This window comes from Astyanax mexicanus, chromosome 6 (genome assembly GCF_023375975.1).
Source record: "Astyanax mexicanus isolate ESR-SI-001 chromosome 6, AstMex3_surface, whole genome shotgun sequence".
In the NCBI taxonomy this organism is placed as follows: Eukaryota; Metazoa; Chordata; class Actinopteri; order Characiformes; family Acestrorhamphidae; genus Astyanax; species Astyanax mexicanus.
In genome coordinates this window covers 37,464,222-37,482,075 of record NC_064413.1, presented here as the reverse complement: position 1 = coordinate 37,482,075, position 17,854 = coordinate 37,464,222, and the positions used below count along the sequence as shown (strand labels likewise).

At 36.6% G+C, this 17,854-nt stretch overlaps 1 protein-coding gene across 5 annotated transcripts in view; it reads left to right on the top strand.

Annotated features, from left to right (window-relative positions):
* plppr5b (phospholipid phosphatase related 5b) overlaps positions 1-17,854 on the top strand; it is a 92,359-nt gene that overhangs the window by 38,197 nt on the left and 36,308 nt on the right. For all 5 annotated transcript variants that reach the window (XM_049480489.1, XM_049480490.1, XM_049480491.1 and 2 more), the window contains one exon: positions 15,794-15,926. In XM_049480489.1, the coding sequence (XP_049336446.1) occupies positions 15,794-15,926 (133 nt within the window). The remainder of the gene's footprint in view (positions 1-15,793; positions 15,927-17,854) is intronic.

The following is a 17,854-nucleotide window of genomic DNA, read 5'->3' as shown; positions in this document are numbered from 1 at the left end:
GTGAATTGTGATATACTCTAGGCAAAACTATATAATGTGTTTTGTGTATATGACAAAATAAAAAAAACATAGTCATATGCATAAAATCTAAATAAAAGAAGACTGTACTTATTGTGCTATCAGTACTGCTATCTTATAATTAGGACCCTATTGTACACCCTGCGCACTGCGCACTGTTCAGGTAAATTTCTGGCATGTTCCTATTTCGACATTAGAATACACAGGTGCACAACTCAAAGAAATGAACCTAGACAACAATCAGATGTCTGATGTCAGATGTCTAGGTTCGCGACTTTTAACTAAACAATAAACAGAATAAAGAATTAAAATAAAATTTCTGTTCCTTTAAATGAGCTGCTGGCGTACCTTCACCTTCAGTATCCTCTTGTGGGACAAGCAAAAGCACCGTACTGTTAAGATACCAACGCATCAGGAGGCTCAGAGTGGTCCAATGGACTAAGGCCACTATGATCAGGAGATCGCCAGTTCGAATCCTGTTCATGTAGCTTGCCATCAGTGCAGAGCCCTGAGAGAGCACAATTGGCCTTGCTCTCTCTGGGTGGGTAGATGGCGCTCTCTCCCCACATCCCTCCAAAGGGTGATGTCCGAATGCACAAGGTGTCTGGGATGATGTATCAGAACCGAGTTCCTGCACGTTCCTAGTGTTTTACTACTGATAGCGGAGTCCTAATGAGTGGGTTGGGTAATTGGCCATGTAAATTGGGAGAAAAGTGGAAAAAGATTCCAAGTTAAAGTGCACCTGTCTTTTAAAGGAAATAACAACTGGCACACTGATTGGTTTATTTCACGTTACACCCAAAACATACCCATGATTAATTAAGAGTTCATACCTTCATGCCTTTTGTGTGTTTCAAGCTGCACAAGGCATTTTTTTTGCGCCCTCACGATACAAAAGACACAACGACGCCCCCATAATCCACCTGCACCATACACAGTTGACTAGTGCACAATAGATCACTAAAAAAGGCCCTTAGAGTTTAAACCTGCTACTAATCTTTGTATTCAAACTATTATTTAAAAACATATACTGTATTTTTGATAATTGATAAGTTATTACAAAGCATAATGACACAGTACTTCAACATATCAATATTTTCATTCCTCCCTATTCTGTATTTAGACTAACCTTTCGTCAGATAAAAACTTGTGAGTGTATATGATATGTCTGTGCTTTGCCTGTGGCCAAATTGTTCAGTAATGCACTCTTATCTCAGGAGAGACCGAACTTGATAGATAGAAGGAGCAGCTTCTCCAGAGAGTTGATTAAAGGCTACACACTCCAAGCTGTGTTAAGAGTAGCTAGATCACAGATTGATTTACTACAAGTATAAAAACAAGATAATACTGCACTACTACAACACACTACCAGTGGCAAGAAGATTGCACATACTTATACATTGAGCACATGTGGTCCAAAAACATGTTTTTTATCTTTAAATATGAATCACAGCTTGCATATTAAATACAAAATAAATAAGTATGTTTTTAGCCCTAATGCAGTCTAATGTAGTAATCTTTTACAAGCAGAGTATACTGAAAGGGACTGCATTTTTTTTTACAAGGTCTTAGACCCGGATTAGCAAGTCAGATCTGATGCATGTCAGCAGTTACAATTAGGAGCTGTCAGCTGAATCAGACTTTCACGCTTTTTAAATTGTCAAACCTTGTGCCAACACTCATTAAAGATGGGCTCCTCCAAACAACTGTCTAAATATCTGAAAAGTAATAAAGTAAAAAAGATTTTTGAGAACGCTCTATGTTGTACAACTGTGAAATACAAAAAAAAATAAACATTCAAACTACTGGGCATTTTTTAAAAGAAATTATTATATAAACATTAATTCTTAATTAATAACTTAGCACTTACTTATTATTAACTTATAACCACTGCTGTATAAATAATCTGTAAGCACTTAATAGCATCTAAAGGGCATGCTACTGTGTGTCTTAAGCTCTAAAAAGGTAAAAACAAATGATTTTGGTATCATTTTACAATAGGGGTCAAAGATAACAGTAATTAAGACAGTAATAAACATTGTTAAATGGTTCGGTAATGTCTCAACTGAATCTTAATTGACACTAATTAAGATATCATTAAACATTACTAAATTTTAATGCTTTGAAATATTGTAAATAATAATGTATTAAGACATTGGTTAAAGAAACTTGTAATGATAAAAAATGAACTTGTATAAATTAATAACTAGTTGAGTTATTCTGTCTTGAGTTATGTTAATTAATGTTTTATGTTTGTTTTTTTTATATTCACAGGCTGTTTACTTCTTATAGAAAAAAATAGATAAAGTGTGACATTTGGCAGAGATTGTGCCAAACGTTTGCATTTGACTGTAACTGTCGCTACTATCTGGTGCTCAATCACTGCACACTGATGCCTGATTAATCCATAAGTGACCTACTTTTCTTGTTTATTTGGAACACAAGTGGGACTGCAATACATAGTATATATAATACAGACAGTCTAAAAGTCTGCAGTCTAGAAGCCCTGTAAGAGCAGAGAATAGAAGATGGTCAATTTACTGTTGTAATACTTGTAGTTATTATAATAAAGGAGATTTAGCTGGTCAGATCCTAAGATACATTGATATTTTTTTTAACTACATAACATTCAGAAAGTTCAATTCCTGTCACTTTTATTAAACAATCAGTAAATTCTTCATTGTCATTTTTGTTGAAAATTATTTATATGGAAACAAAAATAATGCACCCAACATACCACATGTCCTGCGACATGAGAGTGGTGTCATGTCCCATGATTTTTGCCGTGTCTGATTGAAGCTAAAGAACAGTGCACTGGTCTACAACTTTAGAAATGTAAAGTACAAAATCTGGCACCCACTATCATGCCTTGCTCAAACAAGTTGTGAGATGTTATCTTGTGAGAGAGGTTGAACATTGGCCACTGTGCTCATGGCAAGGCAACGTGAATTATTGGAGGCTTAGTATTGGATATGGCCAGATGGATGGGACAGTCCAATTTCACATTCCTCAGTCCACAGTCTTATCTGTGTTCCTGGAATACATCATAGAAGGCATTTTCACACACAGTGGGCGGTGCAGCGAGTGGTAATGATTGTGATTGGCGGCATCTGGTTTGAATTGTCCATGCAAAATGCCAAACAAGTCTGACCTGTACACATATTTCAGGTCACAGAATGTTTTTTTTTTTGTTGTTTAAATATTTAAGTAATTAATTCAGAGTATACATATTGTGCCCTTCCCATCTTTTTCATGTGTTTTTTATGTTAAATGTGACATCATGTGTGCTGCTCATAAATAAAAAATTATGCCAGCTGAAAATAAGCCATTTCAAAACATGAAAGAGGACGATGCCATGTGAACGATAAATATTAATCACACACTTGGCACTTCTCCAAACCCTGTGGCAAAACCCTTTATTTCTTCGTTTAAAAACATTTTTTGAGAAGAACCTACAAATCATGATCATCAAAATGTCAAATATATGATGGTTTATCAAGACCTTCAGTTTTTATTAGTGAGTGTGAAGCTTTGCTTGAAACCAAGGCTTAAACCAAATTATGCTAGATTGTAGATTGTATAACTTAATTCTCAGAGATTATGCTGCAGTTCTCCCATCTTCTGGTTGTGCTTAAATCCCTGACCGTTTCATTTCAGTGCTTCTAATTTATTTATGACCTTATGCAAATCACCCTCTTTTTGAACATCCCACTTCCAGTGATTAGTATTTCAGGGCACTCGGAGGTTTGAGGGCGACTGAAATATTATCCTATGGTCCCCTGAAAAAGTAATGAGGGAGAAATTGCCCCGAGCGACAAGAACCTTGGCGCCCAGAGTTGGCTTAATTTTTAAAGAATTGCGGTCCCTCCCCGTCCAGCATGCTTATGAAGGACCTCAGTGACCTCAGATTTTAAGTGGCCCGTTTATATGGAACAAAGTGGAAGAGCAGCTATACTACATGTCCAAAAGTTTGTGGACACCTCGTCATATGAAAGCTACAGATATTCAGCTACATTTCTGTTGCGTACATTGCTGTTACACAACACTTGTCCTGTAGAGAAACATTGCTAATCAAATAAAACTCTCTATAGAGTAGGGTTGTGTATTGGAAAAACATGGCAATATGATTCTTATCACAATACAAGGAATACAGGGAATAAACACACAAATTTCATGCAATCAAAAGAGCGTTTTCTAATTATGACAGAGTACAACGTTGTCATCTAACATTCAGGGTTTAAACCCAGCACAAAATGAAACACTGTCTTGCACTATCTTACACTAAAGTACATAAATAAATATAAACCTAGCGCCATTCCTAATGTCAGTTCTGAGCTAAAGGGGATTTAGCAAAGTGTAATTTTAACTCTTTCAGATTTAAATGGTGTTCAGTGTTGGAGTTATTTGACAGAGTTGAATATGAGATATGAGATTTTATTAAACTCCGCACAGTTAAACACGTTATTTGCATAATAGGTGTGTCCCCCAGATCCTAACTTACCATCAGTGTGAAATCTTGCCCACCAGGGCTACCTTCCATTTGGCATTGTGTTATATTTTGTTTAATGGTTGTTTGTCTAGCCAATATATTGTAGGCGATAAGAGCAAGTTACCATCCTTTGTACAGTAAATTGTGATAAAATGTTGATAATGCACTTAGAAATAAAATGGAAAATTACACACTAACCTTTCCTGAATAATAATTAAATAATAAAAAGTCATATCAATTGACTAATCTTCTTTTCATTTATATTTTTTTAACTCTTTTCAGTGTTAGTGTAACAATTTAGGAAGTTAAAGAAATACAAATGTGAGTTAAAAAGGAACTCTGGCAAGGTGTTAAATGTTTACCTATTTTGAAAGTGTTGATTAAAGTCCAAAGAGAGTAGACCTATATAAACCCTGAAAAAGAGTTAAAATCAACTCTGTGGGCGTTAATTTAACACTTGCCTTTTTGCTGTGTAGTATTACTTCCACCTTCCTCAACAGGCCCACCAGTTTTTACCCAGTGCTTTACTGATCTCTATACATTGCAAAAAGCTGAATATCTGCTCACAGCCAGAATAGCTGATAGTAGTGAAACATGAGTATTCTGCATAAGGTAATGAAAAATTTACCAAAGTAAGAATTTATTGCCATTGCAAATATTCTTTTTTGACAGTATATATTGTGATATTAAACAATGCAGGGCCCATGATGTCACCAGCCCCACCCCCACCCGAGCGCTGTCTCACACTGTCTGTCTGGACTGATCAAGAGCTGAGTCAGTGGGAGCACTCAAACCCTGAGGAAAACAGCAAAACAACAGTAATCTGCCCTTTAATCAGGCATTTAAATGGCTTTTTAAAAAGTAAATATGAGCGTTTTTCTGGGATTAAAAGCGTGAATTCAGCTGTAACTGGAAATATCTCCCCCTTGTGCTTCTCAGGCAGCAGTAGCCTGTCATTTACACAGACACAGAGACAACACTGTGTATCTGCTTCTTGTGTCAAGAATCAAAACATTGTGTAGACTCAGAACATTTCAGTAACCAGCAGAGTTTGTAGAACATGCTCAGTGTTCTGATTCAGAAGTTCTCTCCATATCCTAAATACACAATCCCAGTGTTGCAGCTGGCTACCATGGCTGTGTATTGGCAAGGGCCTGGCAGTATGATGTGTATAATGGTATACAGGGGTACAGGATTGTTATAGAAATATACTGTATTGACAGAAGTATATATCTCATATTACACCTGCAAAAACTAGATCCATTGGCATAAATGCAGAGTTGGTCCCCCCTTTACAGTTATATTAGCAGGTTTGGAACTCTGCAGAGTCAGCAATGGATTGAGAACTTGAGTCATTGTAAGATAGTCACTCAACATGGCATATGGGACATTCCAGGATTTTGGTACATTTCAGGGGTGGTCACTTCTGAAAATTTGATCTTCAATTTGATCATTTTTAGTCATATATTTATTAAATACAGGTAATAGACTATCAAAAAATTAGATTCGTCAAGCTCAGGTATCAAAGCAGTTTTTTTTATTAGATTATGCAATATATTTGGTAACTTACAGTAACAGGGTTGCGAGTAACAGGGTTCCAAATCTAGGCTAAGTTGTGGTTTACCCCAGGAACAGATGCTAACTGTAAAATTTAGCTATGTATACAAGATCAAGAACAAACATGGTTATATAAGTATATAAAGTAAATTTTGACTCTACTCATTATTAGTCTTACAATATGAGTAACAGGGTTGCGTTCACTGAGTGACACACACATATTTGGGAAAAAAAAATAAAATTGTTAGAGCACTTACTCTTGGTCTTGCCATGTGGGTAGAAAATGTCCTTGTGATGTAACTTCCTTTGTGCCAGTAGACAAATATTTTTAACTCTTTCTCTGCCAGGTGAAATTCCTTATGGTAACAGGGTTGCGCTCATGTTGTGGGACACAACTTAATAGCATAAAAACTGTAACATGCAAAACAATGTAGACCAAAGAAGTTGTTTTCATAAGTAAAGAAGATGCATATCAACAATATACAAGAGGAAGTCATTTATTTAGAGCTTATTTTAATTGTTAAATTTGCCAAAGGAGTTGGTCACCCAATGTGTGGGACAAGAGAAAACGGCCATTTTTTGAGGCGGTCCAAAGGTATTGGGTCTTTTGAATAATATCTAAGGATATTATTCACCATATTTTACAGTTTCATTTTTCACAAAAAATAGTAATTTAGATATTTTGGATACGTACATTTGAAATGTAAGTGGTGGGACAGGAAATCCTGGAATGTCCCATATGTTTATAGATTATATCCTATCTTTCAATTAAAATAGCCAATTAACTATATCATTATATATAATTTGCTGCCAAAGGAGGACTTTACATTGTGTCATTTCATCATGGCTAAGTTACTGTGGTTCAGACAATGACAGACACTGGATTATACTTCAGAATGCAGGTTTGTGACTGAAAACTGAGAAAAAAAAGTAAATGTCTCAAAAGGTTACTGTGAAAGAAAGTTTGAAGGAGCATTTATTACTGTTTTCACAATTAATTACAAATCCTCATTGGAGAGTGTTGACGCAGCAGTTTTTTTTTTTTTAATGGAAGGATTTCTTTCTAAATATATGCTTTTGTTTCACAAATGCTGGAACAGGTTTGTTTTGGTGGCAACCAACTTTCAACATGGTCTACATATATTTTATTGTTTTGTTCAACTTCTAACTTCTCAAACCGTACTAATTCCATACCACTAAAGTGACATTTTCACTTTTTTTAGAGTATAAGTTTCATCCTAGGTAAAGTGTTGGCTGCATGCATTTTGGCTTGTTGCTTTGTTTATAAAATATGCCCGCGTTGGTCTGTGGAAGGCGCTGATAACCAAGGTAAGATGGATAAACACTTCAGAAATGAGTAGCGTTTTGGAATATTTTAGATAAAACAGATAAAATGTCTGTATAAAAAAATTTAAAATCTCGATTACACCATTAAAAAAAAGTTGCATTAAAACTGATAAATTTGAATTAACCAAATTAATCAGGAAAATCTCCCAGCCCTGTATTTCATCCCTATATCATTTTTTTTAGGAAAACTAGAAGCAAGCAAAAATAAGAACAATAAAATATGCATTCTTTGCATTGCTCGCAGCCTCTGTAACATCCTACATCATAGCAGTAATTTTGTACAGATATTAACATTTCTGCAGTGTTAAAAAATTAAATATTGTAATATTGTTTAGGTAAACAAATTACCTAAATAAAAAAGTCTTTAACCTTCATATACAACCTGTACACAGTAGTGTTGTGATGTGTTGTCAGAAGGGTGTGGTGTAACAAGGCTCTTTATTCTCTACGACACTGAGAGGACACGTATCTTTTCAGATTGAATATCGTATCTTTTCAAGTATTGACTGGGTTATTTTTGTCACGTCAATATGTGAACTTGTTGTTGCAGTGTGAGCTGAGAGGGGTTCACTTATTTAACCGTAGCTGCTTGCTGTTATGCTAGCTGTACGATGGTGTCTTGCTATGCGTGCTCTCAGCTTCGTTGTGTTCCCGTTGACTATTTGATTTTGGCATGGCTTATTCTGCAAACAGGGTGTTTTTGGCATGTTGATCTCCTTAGTGCCTTCTTTATTGTGAAAGCCAAAATGGGCCCACACTTCAGCTCTTCAAAGCCGTGTGACTGCCCTGTCCCAGTCTTAGGGGCAAACAATTATGCTTGTCCATATACTAGGAGCACAAACAACAAATGAACTTTCATTTAATCAGAAATGATAGTACATTATCATCACACAGTCACTGTTAATTTCTTTTTTTTTTTTTTGCTTTTTAGTACACCAGTATGCTGATTACTGTCTTGAAATACCTGTTTGTTTACAAAATCAGACAGCCTGTATTGCCTTTCTGTCTACTTGCCCAGCTGTCAATCACTTAATCACCACACCCCTTTAAATATCACCAAATAACTAATAAACAATCTAATTGTGGAGAAAACTTTGAGCAATATTAAAGTGAGGGGAGCTTGCAGAATTCATAAAAGTTTTCTTTCTGCTCCATTTACTTACATGGGATTGGATGGGGTTATAATTTGCTCTAGATGTCATGAGAGACATTTTCGTCAGTGCAGTTACTATTCAGCTAGTTTGCTAATGCTAATGTTCAGCAGAGCATCTTAACGCTTAACATTTCTGGACCAAAAATGTTAAAAAAAAAAAAAGGTTCTTTAGAGCACTAAAGAGCATGTCTATGCATTGTTACCTTTAGCCCTTTGAACCCTTGGCTGTTTTGGTGGGGTTTTTTTCTTCGTTTTTATCAGTTTCTTTTTCAGGTCTTATAACACAGTAATTATACCAGACAGTCACATGCCATGAGCTCTTTTACTCCAGAAGCCATTCGGCTGCTCAAAAATGTAATCGTTTAAATCTAAAAGAAGGAAGAATTGTTATATTGTGAGTTCGGAGATATTTTTCTTGATAAATACCCCTCGGATACATGTAGATTACTAAAAACCTGACACTCAGAGCAGCCTATGCATTTCAGTATTTTGATCAGGACACACAAAGAGAACTATATACAAAAATGAAAACTTTTTAGTCTAAATAAATTAAAATGTTTAGTGCAAAATAACTACTTAGTAAAAATGTGCAAGTAAAATAAAAACTATATAAAGTAGTGCGCAGCATACCTAGCTTTAGTTTAAACGCACGTAGTTTCACACTTTTTCTGTGGAAACTTTCGAGTCATTTACTGATATTATTTGGTTTGAAACATCATATAAATATTTTTGAAGCACTAAAGGTAAATAATATTGGTTGGGAAGGTAGAGCTCATATTTTTAGGTGTTTTTCTTATAGGTGCTTTACCGCACTGGGATGTCATCACTATTTTTAGAAAGAGTAAGTTCCGCCCTTTCTAACCATGTATGGTTTATGTTGATGTGTAAAGGGATTCCTGAGTAATTAAGCTGAGAACACACGGTGCGATTTTGGATGGAAAATCCATCCGTAGGGTTCTAGGGTTAACCTTCTACACGTAATAGGATGGCTGGCAGTTACAGACCTTCCAAGTAGGCAGTTCCTTACTCTTAAATCTGAAAATGTCTTTTTTTTTGGTTTAGTTAGCTTTTATTTCCTAAATAATAATCCAGTTAATCGATACATATCATTGGGAAGTGGTAAAGTTATGGTGTTTAATACTGTTTCAGTAAAAGAGATGTGTGAAGACTGAGCAGCACTTTTTTCCAAAGTGTAAAGTACTAAAGTTTTTTTTTTTCTGAGAGTTGTACATCCAAGCTGAGAACCTTCATACTCAGAAAGTGTACGTTAGGTTAAAGAACTAAATGCAACTATGGCAACAGCAGAAATGACTGTCCCAGCAGACCTGGTCCCCTGCAGCAAGCACTGAGGAGTCTCTGAAATGTGCTGTATTCTCCAGGCGTGAAAGCATAGGCTTTGGCAGAGCAACGTTCCCCTCTCTGCTCCTCAAGCTTCGTCATGGCATGTGACTGCAGCGGAGGTGACAGGCTGCTAAGACTGTGCAGTGCTCTAGTAGAGGCTGCCATTGCGGGGGATGGTGGAGCCTCGTTCTCAAAGCTTAGGACTGAGGCTTAGCTTTGGTTTGCTCTGGTGCAGATTAGCTCTTTCTGTGTGTGCTGGTATGGTGTCAGTTCCGTCTGTGCGCGCTTGTTCTGGTTTATACAGTTTAAGCCTGTAAACGTTAGCGCTGCATAATACACCTATCAGCTTCAGCGTACAAATGACTCAAGACATAATAACATTGATTATCCTGTTACAATGAAATGTATTTTATAGGCAAGTCTTTTTACTCAGGGGCCATGTTGGCAACGCTGACGGTCAGTTATCTCCACTCATTCAAGACCAGCTGCACATCTCTTTCAATGGGAAGAGACCAAAATACTGGATACTATAGGTCAGGGGTGTCCAAACTTTTTTTTGTTGGGGGCCAGAAGGAGAAATATATTTGAAGTCATGGGCCACAGACTCTATAATTAAACAAATAATGAAATATACCAATTTAAATAATACATTTTCCTGATTACTTTTATTTACACACCATTTTACTCGACTTACTATCTTTATCTTTGACAGTGTTGTGTAAACTAAGAATTTTCAAATAGATTTTTAATTTCATGATGTCTATTAATATAAAACTCCTTAATTACGGCAACTTTTAGACTCTTTGGCCCATTTTTCTGCACTTGAAATGCGCTCTCTCTCCGCTTTTAGACTCTTTGGCCCGTTTTTCTGCACTTGAAATGCGCACCCTCTCTGCTTTTAGACTCTTTGGCCCTTTTTTTTCTGCGCTAGAAATGCGCACCCTCTCCGCTTTTAGACTCTTTGGCCCTTTTTTTTCTGCGCTAGAAATGCGCACCCTCTCCGCTTTTAGACTCTTTGTCCCATTTCTGACACCTAGTTTTCAAACTTTGAATCTCACATTATAAAAATCTGCTGAACAGCGGGCCAACTTTCATTCTATTTCTAAAATACCTCGCGGGACCCTCCAAAAAAAAGAAACGGGCCGCAAGTGGCCCGCGGGCCGTAGTTTGGACTCAAATATCAAATACACTTTCAGAAATATATTTTAAATCATTGATGGAGTGTAATATATAATCTTGAACAGTTTGTACACTATAACTAGTAAAGTACTGTTCCTGTCAAATACAGAACATTTCTGTTAATACAGTGCCCATGTGTGCAAGAGTTTTGCAAATAGGGGATGTTGAGGGATGAGCTGCTTAATGAGTATTAATGAGTATTAATATGTAATGGTAGAGTTTCTGAGCTTATTTTTCTTAGTACAGCTCATATTCACCACCAGTGTGCAGTCTTGCCTACCGAAGCTACCTTTTCTTGGGTATTTAGGTTTTTTTTTTATATGCAGTAATTGCCTGCCTGTCCACAGTGTTGTAGACCATAAGAGCAAGTCACCATTTTTGGGGGGATTTTCTTGGATTAAATGTTCAATTTCAAGTTTATTATATAAAATAAATTTCCTCACAATATTGGGTGAACTCTATTAAAATACAGTGAATGTAAATGGTTGTTTTAAATGTTTTATTAGATTGTATAGGTTGTTTTGTTACAGCTTGTACTTAAAAACAGCCATCCCTACAAACAGTAAATTGCAGTAAATTATACAGTAGAGGCACTGTGAAATAATGGCAATAGCAAAATGATGTTATTCAGTATACAATAAACTGCTTTTAAAATAAATGACAGTAGATGCACTGTTAATAACGGCATAATTCACAGTGTAGTGTTTAGCTCAATAATGTAAAAATTAGTGTGGTAAGACTACTTCGATTGCAAAGATCTCCACATCGACCCTCCTCTGCTCTCAGCACAAGCAGCAAGCTGATTGGCTCTTTCTGTTTATCCATAAACAGGCATCAAGATTTAACATTATGAGACCTCTCATTTATATTTTAGTCAGTGGCTGATCTCCTCAATAATAACGTTTCTGATTCTGTGCAGAAGGTGAACAGTCAGTCCTTAAAGCAGATGTGTTGAAAGCAGCAACACTGGGCAAGCGTCAAAGTCTGAGAAACTTGGACCGGGGACAAACTGTGATGGATAGACCGCTGGGTCAGAAAATCTCCTAAAGTACAGGTCTTATGTGATGTCTTCAGAATGGAATAGTTATTATCTGAAAAGGTGGTTTAAGTAAGGACAGCTGGTGAATGGAGGACAGGGTCATGAGGACCCAGGGCTTATAGTTGTGCCGGAGGAGCAAAAGCTAGCCTGTCTGCTCAAATCCCACACAAGAGCTATTGCAGCACAAAGTGGCTTTTTCTGTCTGCCTCCCCATCACCTTAGCTTTTCCTGTGCTCCAAGTCAGGAAAGAGGTAGTTCAATTTAAAATATTGATATTGTTGACCAGCTTTATAAAATGTGTATATAAGTCAGGAAATACATAGTAAATAGTCACTTACAGTCACAAATAGACAGTAGACATCTTTTTATATTTTTCTGTATCAAAGGATACAGACATACAATTCATGTAACTATATACTTTTGAACAATACACTAAAAAATCTTTCATTTAACACAGCGGTTATCAGAGAATAGCAGTATTAAGGAGACATAGCTTCAGTAATTTCCTTAGTGCAGATATTTGTATCATCTTATATTTACAGCTCTGGAAAAAAAGAGACCATTTTTTGTTCAGAAAAAAAGATTATTATTATTTTTTTATTTTACCAAATTGAAACCCTGTGGAATATAATCAAGAGGAAGATGGATGATCACAAGCCACCAAACCAAGCTGAACTGTTTGATTTTTTGCAGCAGGGGTAGCATAAAGTTATCAAAAAGCAGTGTGTAAGACTGGTGGAGGAGAACATGCCAAGATGCATGAAAATTATTAAAAACCAGGGTTATTCCACCAAATATTGATTTCCTAACTCGTAAAACCTTATAAATATGAACTTGGTCTTTGCATCATTTGAGGTCTGAAAGCCCTGTGTCTTTTTTGTTATTTCAGCCAGTTCTCATTTTCTGTATATAAATGCTCTAAATTACAATATTTTTATTTTGTAATTTGGGAGAACTGTTGTCTGTAGTTTATAGAATAAAGCAACAACGTTCATTTAACCCAAACATATACATATAAATAGCAAAATCAGAGAAACTGATTCAGAAAGTAAAGTGGTCTCCTAATTTTGGAAAATATTGTAATTATTGTGTCCTTTTTTAAAACCACTGTCGTTAATGTATATGATAAAGGATGATTAGTGTGACTGATTTGATATTTAACAGAAGAAAAATAGAATACTGTTATTTTATCAAGCTAATAATGCAATACTTTCATTAGAGCTGTTTTTAAATACAGTATATTCTCAATCAATTAACATACTAGTTCATCAAGCAATGTATTTTTGTTTCTTAAATTAACATTAAAGCACAAATATCATTTCTTATCATACAAATTATTTCACTGAAAGAAATTGAACAAAATTAAACTTGTGGATAAAAAGGTAAGAATGCATAAATGCATAACAATAAGAGTGTCCACATCAGCTCTATTTTATACTTTCAGAAAGAAAGTAAGAAAAGAAAGGGAATTTAACCTATATTATTAATTTTTTTTTGTGTAGTGCATGCGTACTGCAAATTTATTTAGAAATAAGAGCATCATTTTATTTTTAAAAATAATTATCATGACCTAGTTTCCTTACACTTTCAGTTGTACACAAATGCAAATATTGGGCATGTCATTGAGTCTGCCATTGCACCAGGGTTGCACTAACACAAAGATATGCAAAGCGAGCAGTTGAACTGAAGAAGCTAGGTTGCTTTGCTTTCTTTCCTCAGGACGCACATAACCCAGATTTGCTGTGCGGTGAGGCTTTGGGCGGTTGTGAGAAGGCGGGGTTTAGTGGCAGAAACTCTCACTCGTTTGTATCATGTAATTTGTACATTTCAGAGTGTGAGTGTGTATAGGTTTCCTAATTTGGAAAAGAGAATGTGTCTAATACGTGGAGTCTCTGAGAGCTCATTCATGGGTGAGCAGAGTGAAGATGAGCTACATGCTCTCATAAATCACCCTGGCAGTGCTGGAGTGCCCCAGGGCTGCTCCTGTGTGTTCCTGTGTGTGAGAATCAGGCCTAAGCTCTACCGAGCAGGGCGAGAGATGAGACAAGGTCTAGTGCTCTGGGACCAGCAAAGCTCACAAGTTAACAAGTAGAGGGACTCTTTCCATGCTTGTGCCATCTATCTTCCTCCTTTAATCTGCAGCATCTCTGCGGAGATATTCAGCATCTCTGAAAGTTAGCAACATTTTCTGGATTCAAATAATGCTTATACATACAGCGCAATAGAGATTTTTAATTGAAAGGAAAATGTAGACTACAGCTAGGTTTATTCATGTCTGGGGAACTAACCTTCAGTTCTATTATGTATTTTTATTTTTTCGAAGAGAGATAAAAGTACTATATATGTTGCAGAAATACAGCTCTGGAAAAAAATTAAAGACCACTTAAAAACAATGAGTTTCTTTGATGTTACCAAATTGAAAACCTCTGGAATGTAATCAAGAGGAAGACAGATGATCACAAGCCATTGAATCAAGCTGAACTGCTTGAATTTTGGCATGAAGTTATCCAAAAGCAGTGTGTAAGACTGGTGAAGGAGAACATGGCAAGATGAATGAAAACTGTGGTTAAAAACCAGGGTTATTCCACCAAATATTGATTTCTGAACTCTTAAGACTTAATGAATATGAACTTGTTTTCTTTGCATTATTAGTCTGAAAGCTCTGCATCTTTTTGTTATTTCAGCCATTTCTCATTTTCTACAAATAAATGCTCTGAATGTCAATATTTTTATTTGGAACTCTGGAGAAATGTTGTCTGTAGTTTATAGAATAAAACAACAATGTTCGTTTTACTCAAACATAAACCTATAAATATCAAAATCAGAGAAACTGATTCAGAAACTGAAGTGGTCTCTTAATTTTTTTCTAACCCTAATCTTTATTAATGGTCAGTGGAGCATTTGCATGATTTTGAAGCTGGTATTTCAAGGTAAAATGATACATAATTTTGCATTAACTGACCTTTTACTAACAGTACACAAAACATGTTAGATTCTGTCATTTGCATAGACTTCACATGAACAACAGAAAAAAGATATGTCATTTTTTCGAATGGCCATTTCAGTATTTAGGTCAAACTCTAAACAGGTCTAGTTTTGAAGCAGGCTATCTGTGGACTCCTGCAATGCCGGGTGACTCTAATTGAAACTGTGAAAAACACCTCTCCTATTTTACGGCCCCATTCTTTTTCTGGTCTCCATTGGCAACGGCAGACATGTTTTTTTCAATTATAGCATTTCACACGCTGGTGACTGCTCCAGTCCCTGGTCTGCTGGACCACTGTACCTATTGTCTAACAACCCTGCCTGTTGGCACCCCTTAGGCCTTTCAGATAAAGGATAAAGGGGGAGTGTGTTGCATTTAAAACTGTGAGTAAAGCTCAGACTCTCGCTCATCTGCGGATTTACCTGCGAGCTCTAGACACTGTCTTCTTCTGTCAGTGTCTCAGTAATAGAACCTGACTCCTAAGCCAAGCTAATCTATCCCAACAATATGGTGCTGTGATGGAGATTGTTTTAGTGGCTGGCCATTTACTTTCGTTGTACTTGGTTATCTTTTATTTGGGTCTGGGTGGAGGTATCCGTGTATTTTTTAAGCCTGGTGGTGGGTTGTATAAGTTATTAATTCTCAGTTTTCTCTTTTTGCTTTGTGATTTTAATCATGTTTTAGATAACAGTGACAGAAGCAGTGCTGTTCTTGATGCAGTACACGTCAAAAGATCCGGACACCAGGAAGAAGACCATTGTAACCGGAGACTGCTGTTACCTCAATCCTCTGGTGCGCAGGACTTTCCGCTTTTTAGGTGAGTTTTCGTTTTTTACAATTTTTTTATCTAACATAATTTTGTTATTATGCTCATCATTTGTCCTCACCTTGTTCTCACATCGGACGTAGCCCTTTGTTTCTAATGCCATTGTAGTGGTGGATTCAATCACGTTCCTCTAGCTGATTAAAAAGAGAAGAGAAAGGATGGGAGAGAGGCTACGTACAGCTCGCTCTCATGCTTTCTGGTGTCGCTATGAGATAAGAATACAGAAGTGAAGGGGATTATTAGCCTGATCCTCAGAGGAAATCCACTCCCATCTTTTGTTAAGCCCTGCATTTACACACTCAAATAGGCTCATTTTTTCACTCACTCCGCATTTCCCCTCCAAATGACTTACTACACTGCCAGAACAGCAATGCATGTTAAATTTCAATATTCTATTCATTGTATGCCGCTTCCTTTATATAGAACCTTGATAGACATCTTAATTGTAAGACACTTAGTTATTATACTGGTTAACTGTGATTAGGCTCCCACTACAGGCTGCAGTTTCTGGTTTGGACTGGGTTTTGCTTTAAAGTATCCGTGCAGAGTAGAGTGCAGCACTGCAGACTACAGCACAGTAGTGTTGCTATCTGATGGCATTAGCTGACACAGATCAGATGAAGAGGTTCTCCTAAGCCCCCCTCACAGTGCCAAGAGAATCATCTTAACCCACTAAAAGCATCTGGCACGATTAGCAGCAGTGGCTGGAGCTCTTCTTCCGCCATGATTCCTCTGACATTTTCTTATTATAGCCAGTTTGAGCTTCCACTATCCATTACATTAGCCATCAAGTCCTTTGCAGATTGTTTTGAAAATCAAGTTATTAAAGTAAAAAAAAAAAAGGTCAAACAGTAAGTGAATAGCAATGTCCAAACTTCTGTAGAGAACAATGAGTACATATACACGCACTTCATAACCTGATTAAAATGGATTACTTCTGTAACTCTCATTGTTCGATTAGTCATGTAAAAGGCTAACTTTAATTATATATTAAAAGGTCTAGAAATCTGATTAAGAAATGTGATAAAGAGAGCTGTGTTTTAGCTTAGTCCTTAAGTCATTAATTCTAAGTCTGCGCATTCTCAGAAATAAAAGACATAAAGCAAGCAGTGCTCAACAAAGCACCCATGTCCAGTGTCTAAAGCACTGCCACTATGATCGGGAGATAGCTGGTTCGAATCCTGGTCATGAAGCTTGCCATCAGCTGCTGGAGCCCTGAAAGAGTATAATTGGCTTTGCTCTGTCTCAGGGTGGGTAGATGGTGCTGAATCCCGTCATCACTCCAAAGGGTGATGTCGATCAGCACAAGACATCTATGAGCTGATGTATCAGAACTGAATCGCTGCACTTTCCTCAGAGCGTTCAGTGATACTATTCGGCAATGCTGCATCAGCAGCAGCAGTTTGAAAAGAGGCGGAGTCTGACTTCACATATATCTGAGGAGGCATATGCTATAGTCTTCACCCTCCTGGTGTTGAGGCATCACTAGTGATGGGGGATATACCGCTGAGTAGCACAATTGGCCTAGCTCCATTGGGGAGAAAAGATGAAAGAAAATAAAATAAATCTTTAAAAAGAAAAATAAATCTTTAAAAAACAAAGCATCCACAAGATGACAACCAAACCCTTTGTAGCGACACTAAGACTGAAGAATTTAAATAATGCCGCTAAAAACACTGTGAAATTTGGGTTTAATGTAAATCATCAAGTCTTTTTCTTTGAATGTATTGGCTGGTTGCAAAGCAATGAGTTTTATGGGAATATTTTCAGAAGTACGGTAAACAGTATTTAAGTATCCCTTTTCAATTATATCCACCCACACCATCCCATCTTGCCCCTATCTACCCTTCACCACCCAACCACCAGCAAAAAAATAATCTGATTATGGTCATCTGATTCATGTAAATTCTGAGCTGTAT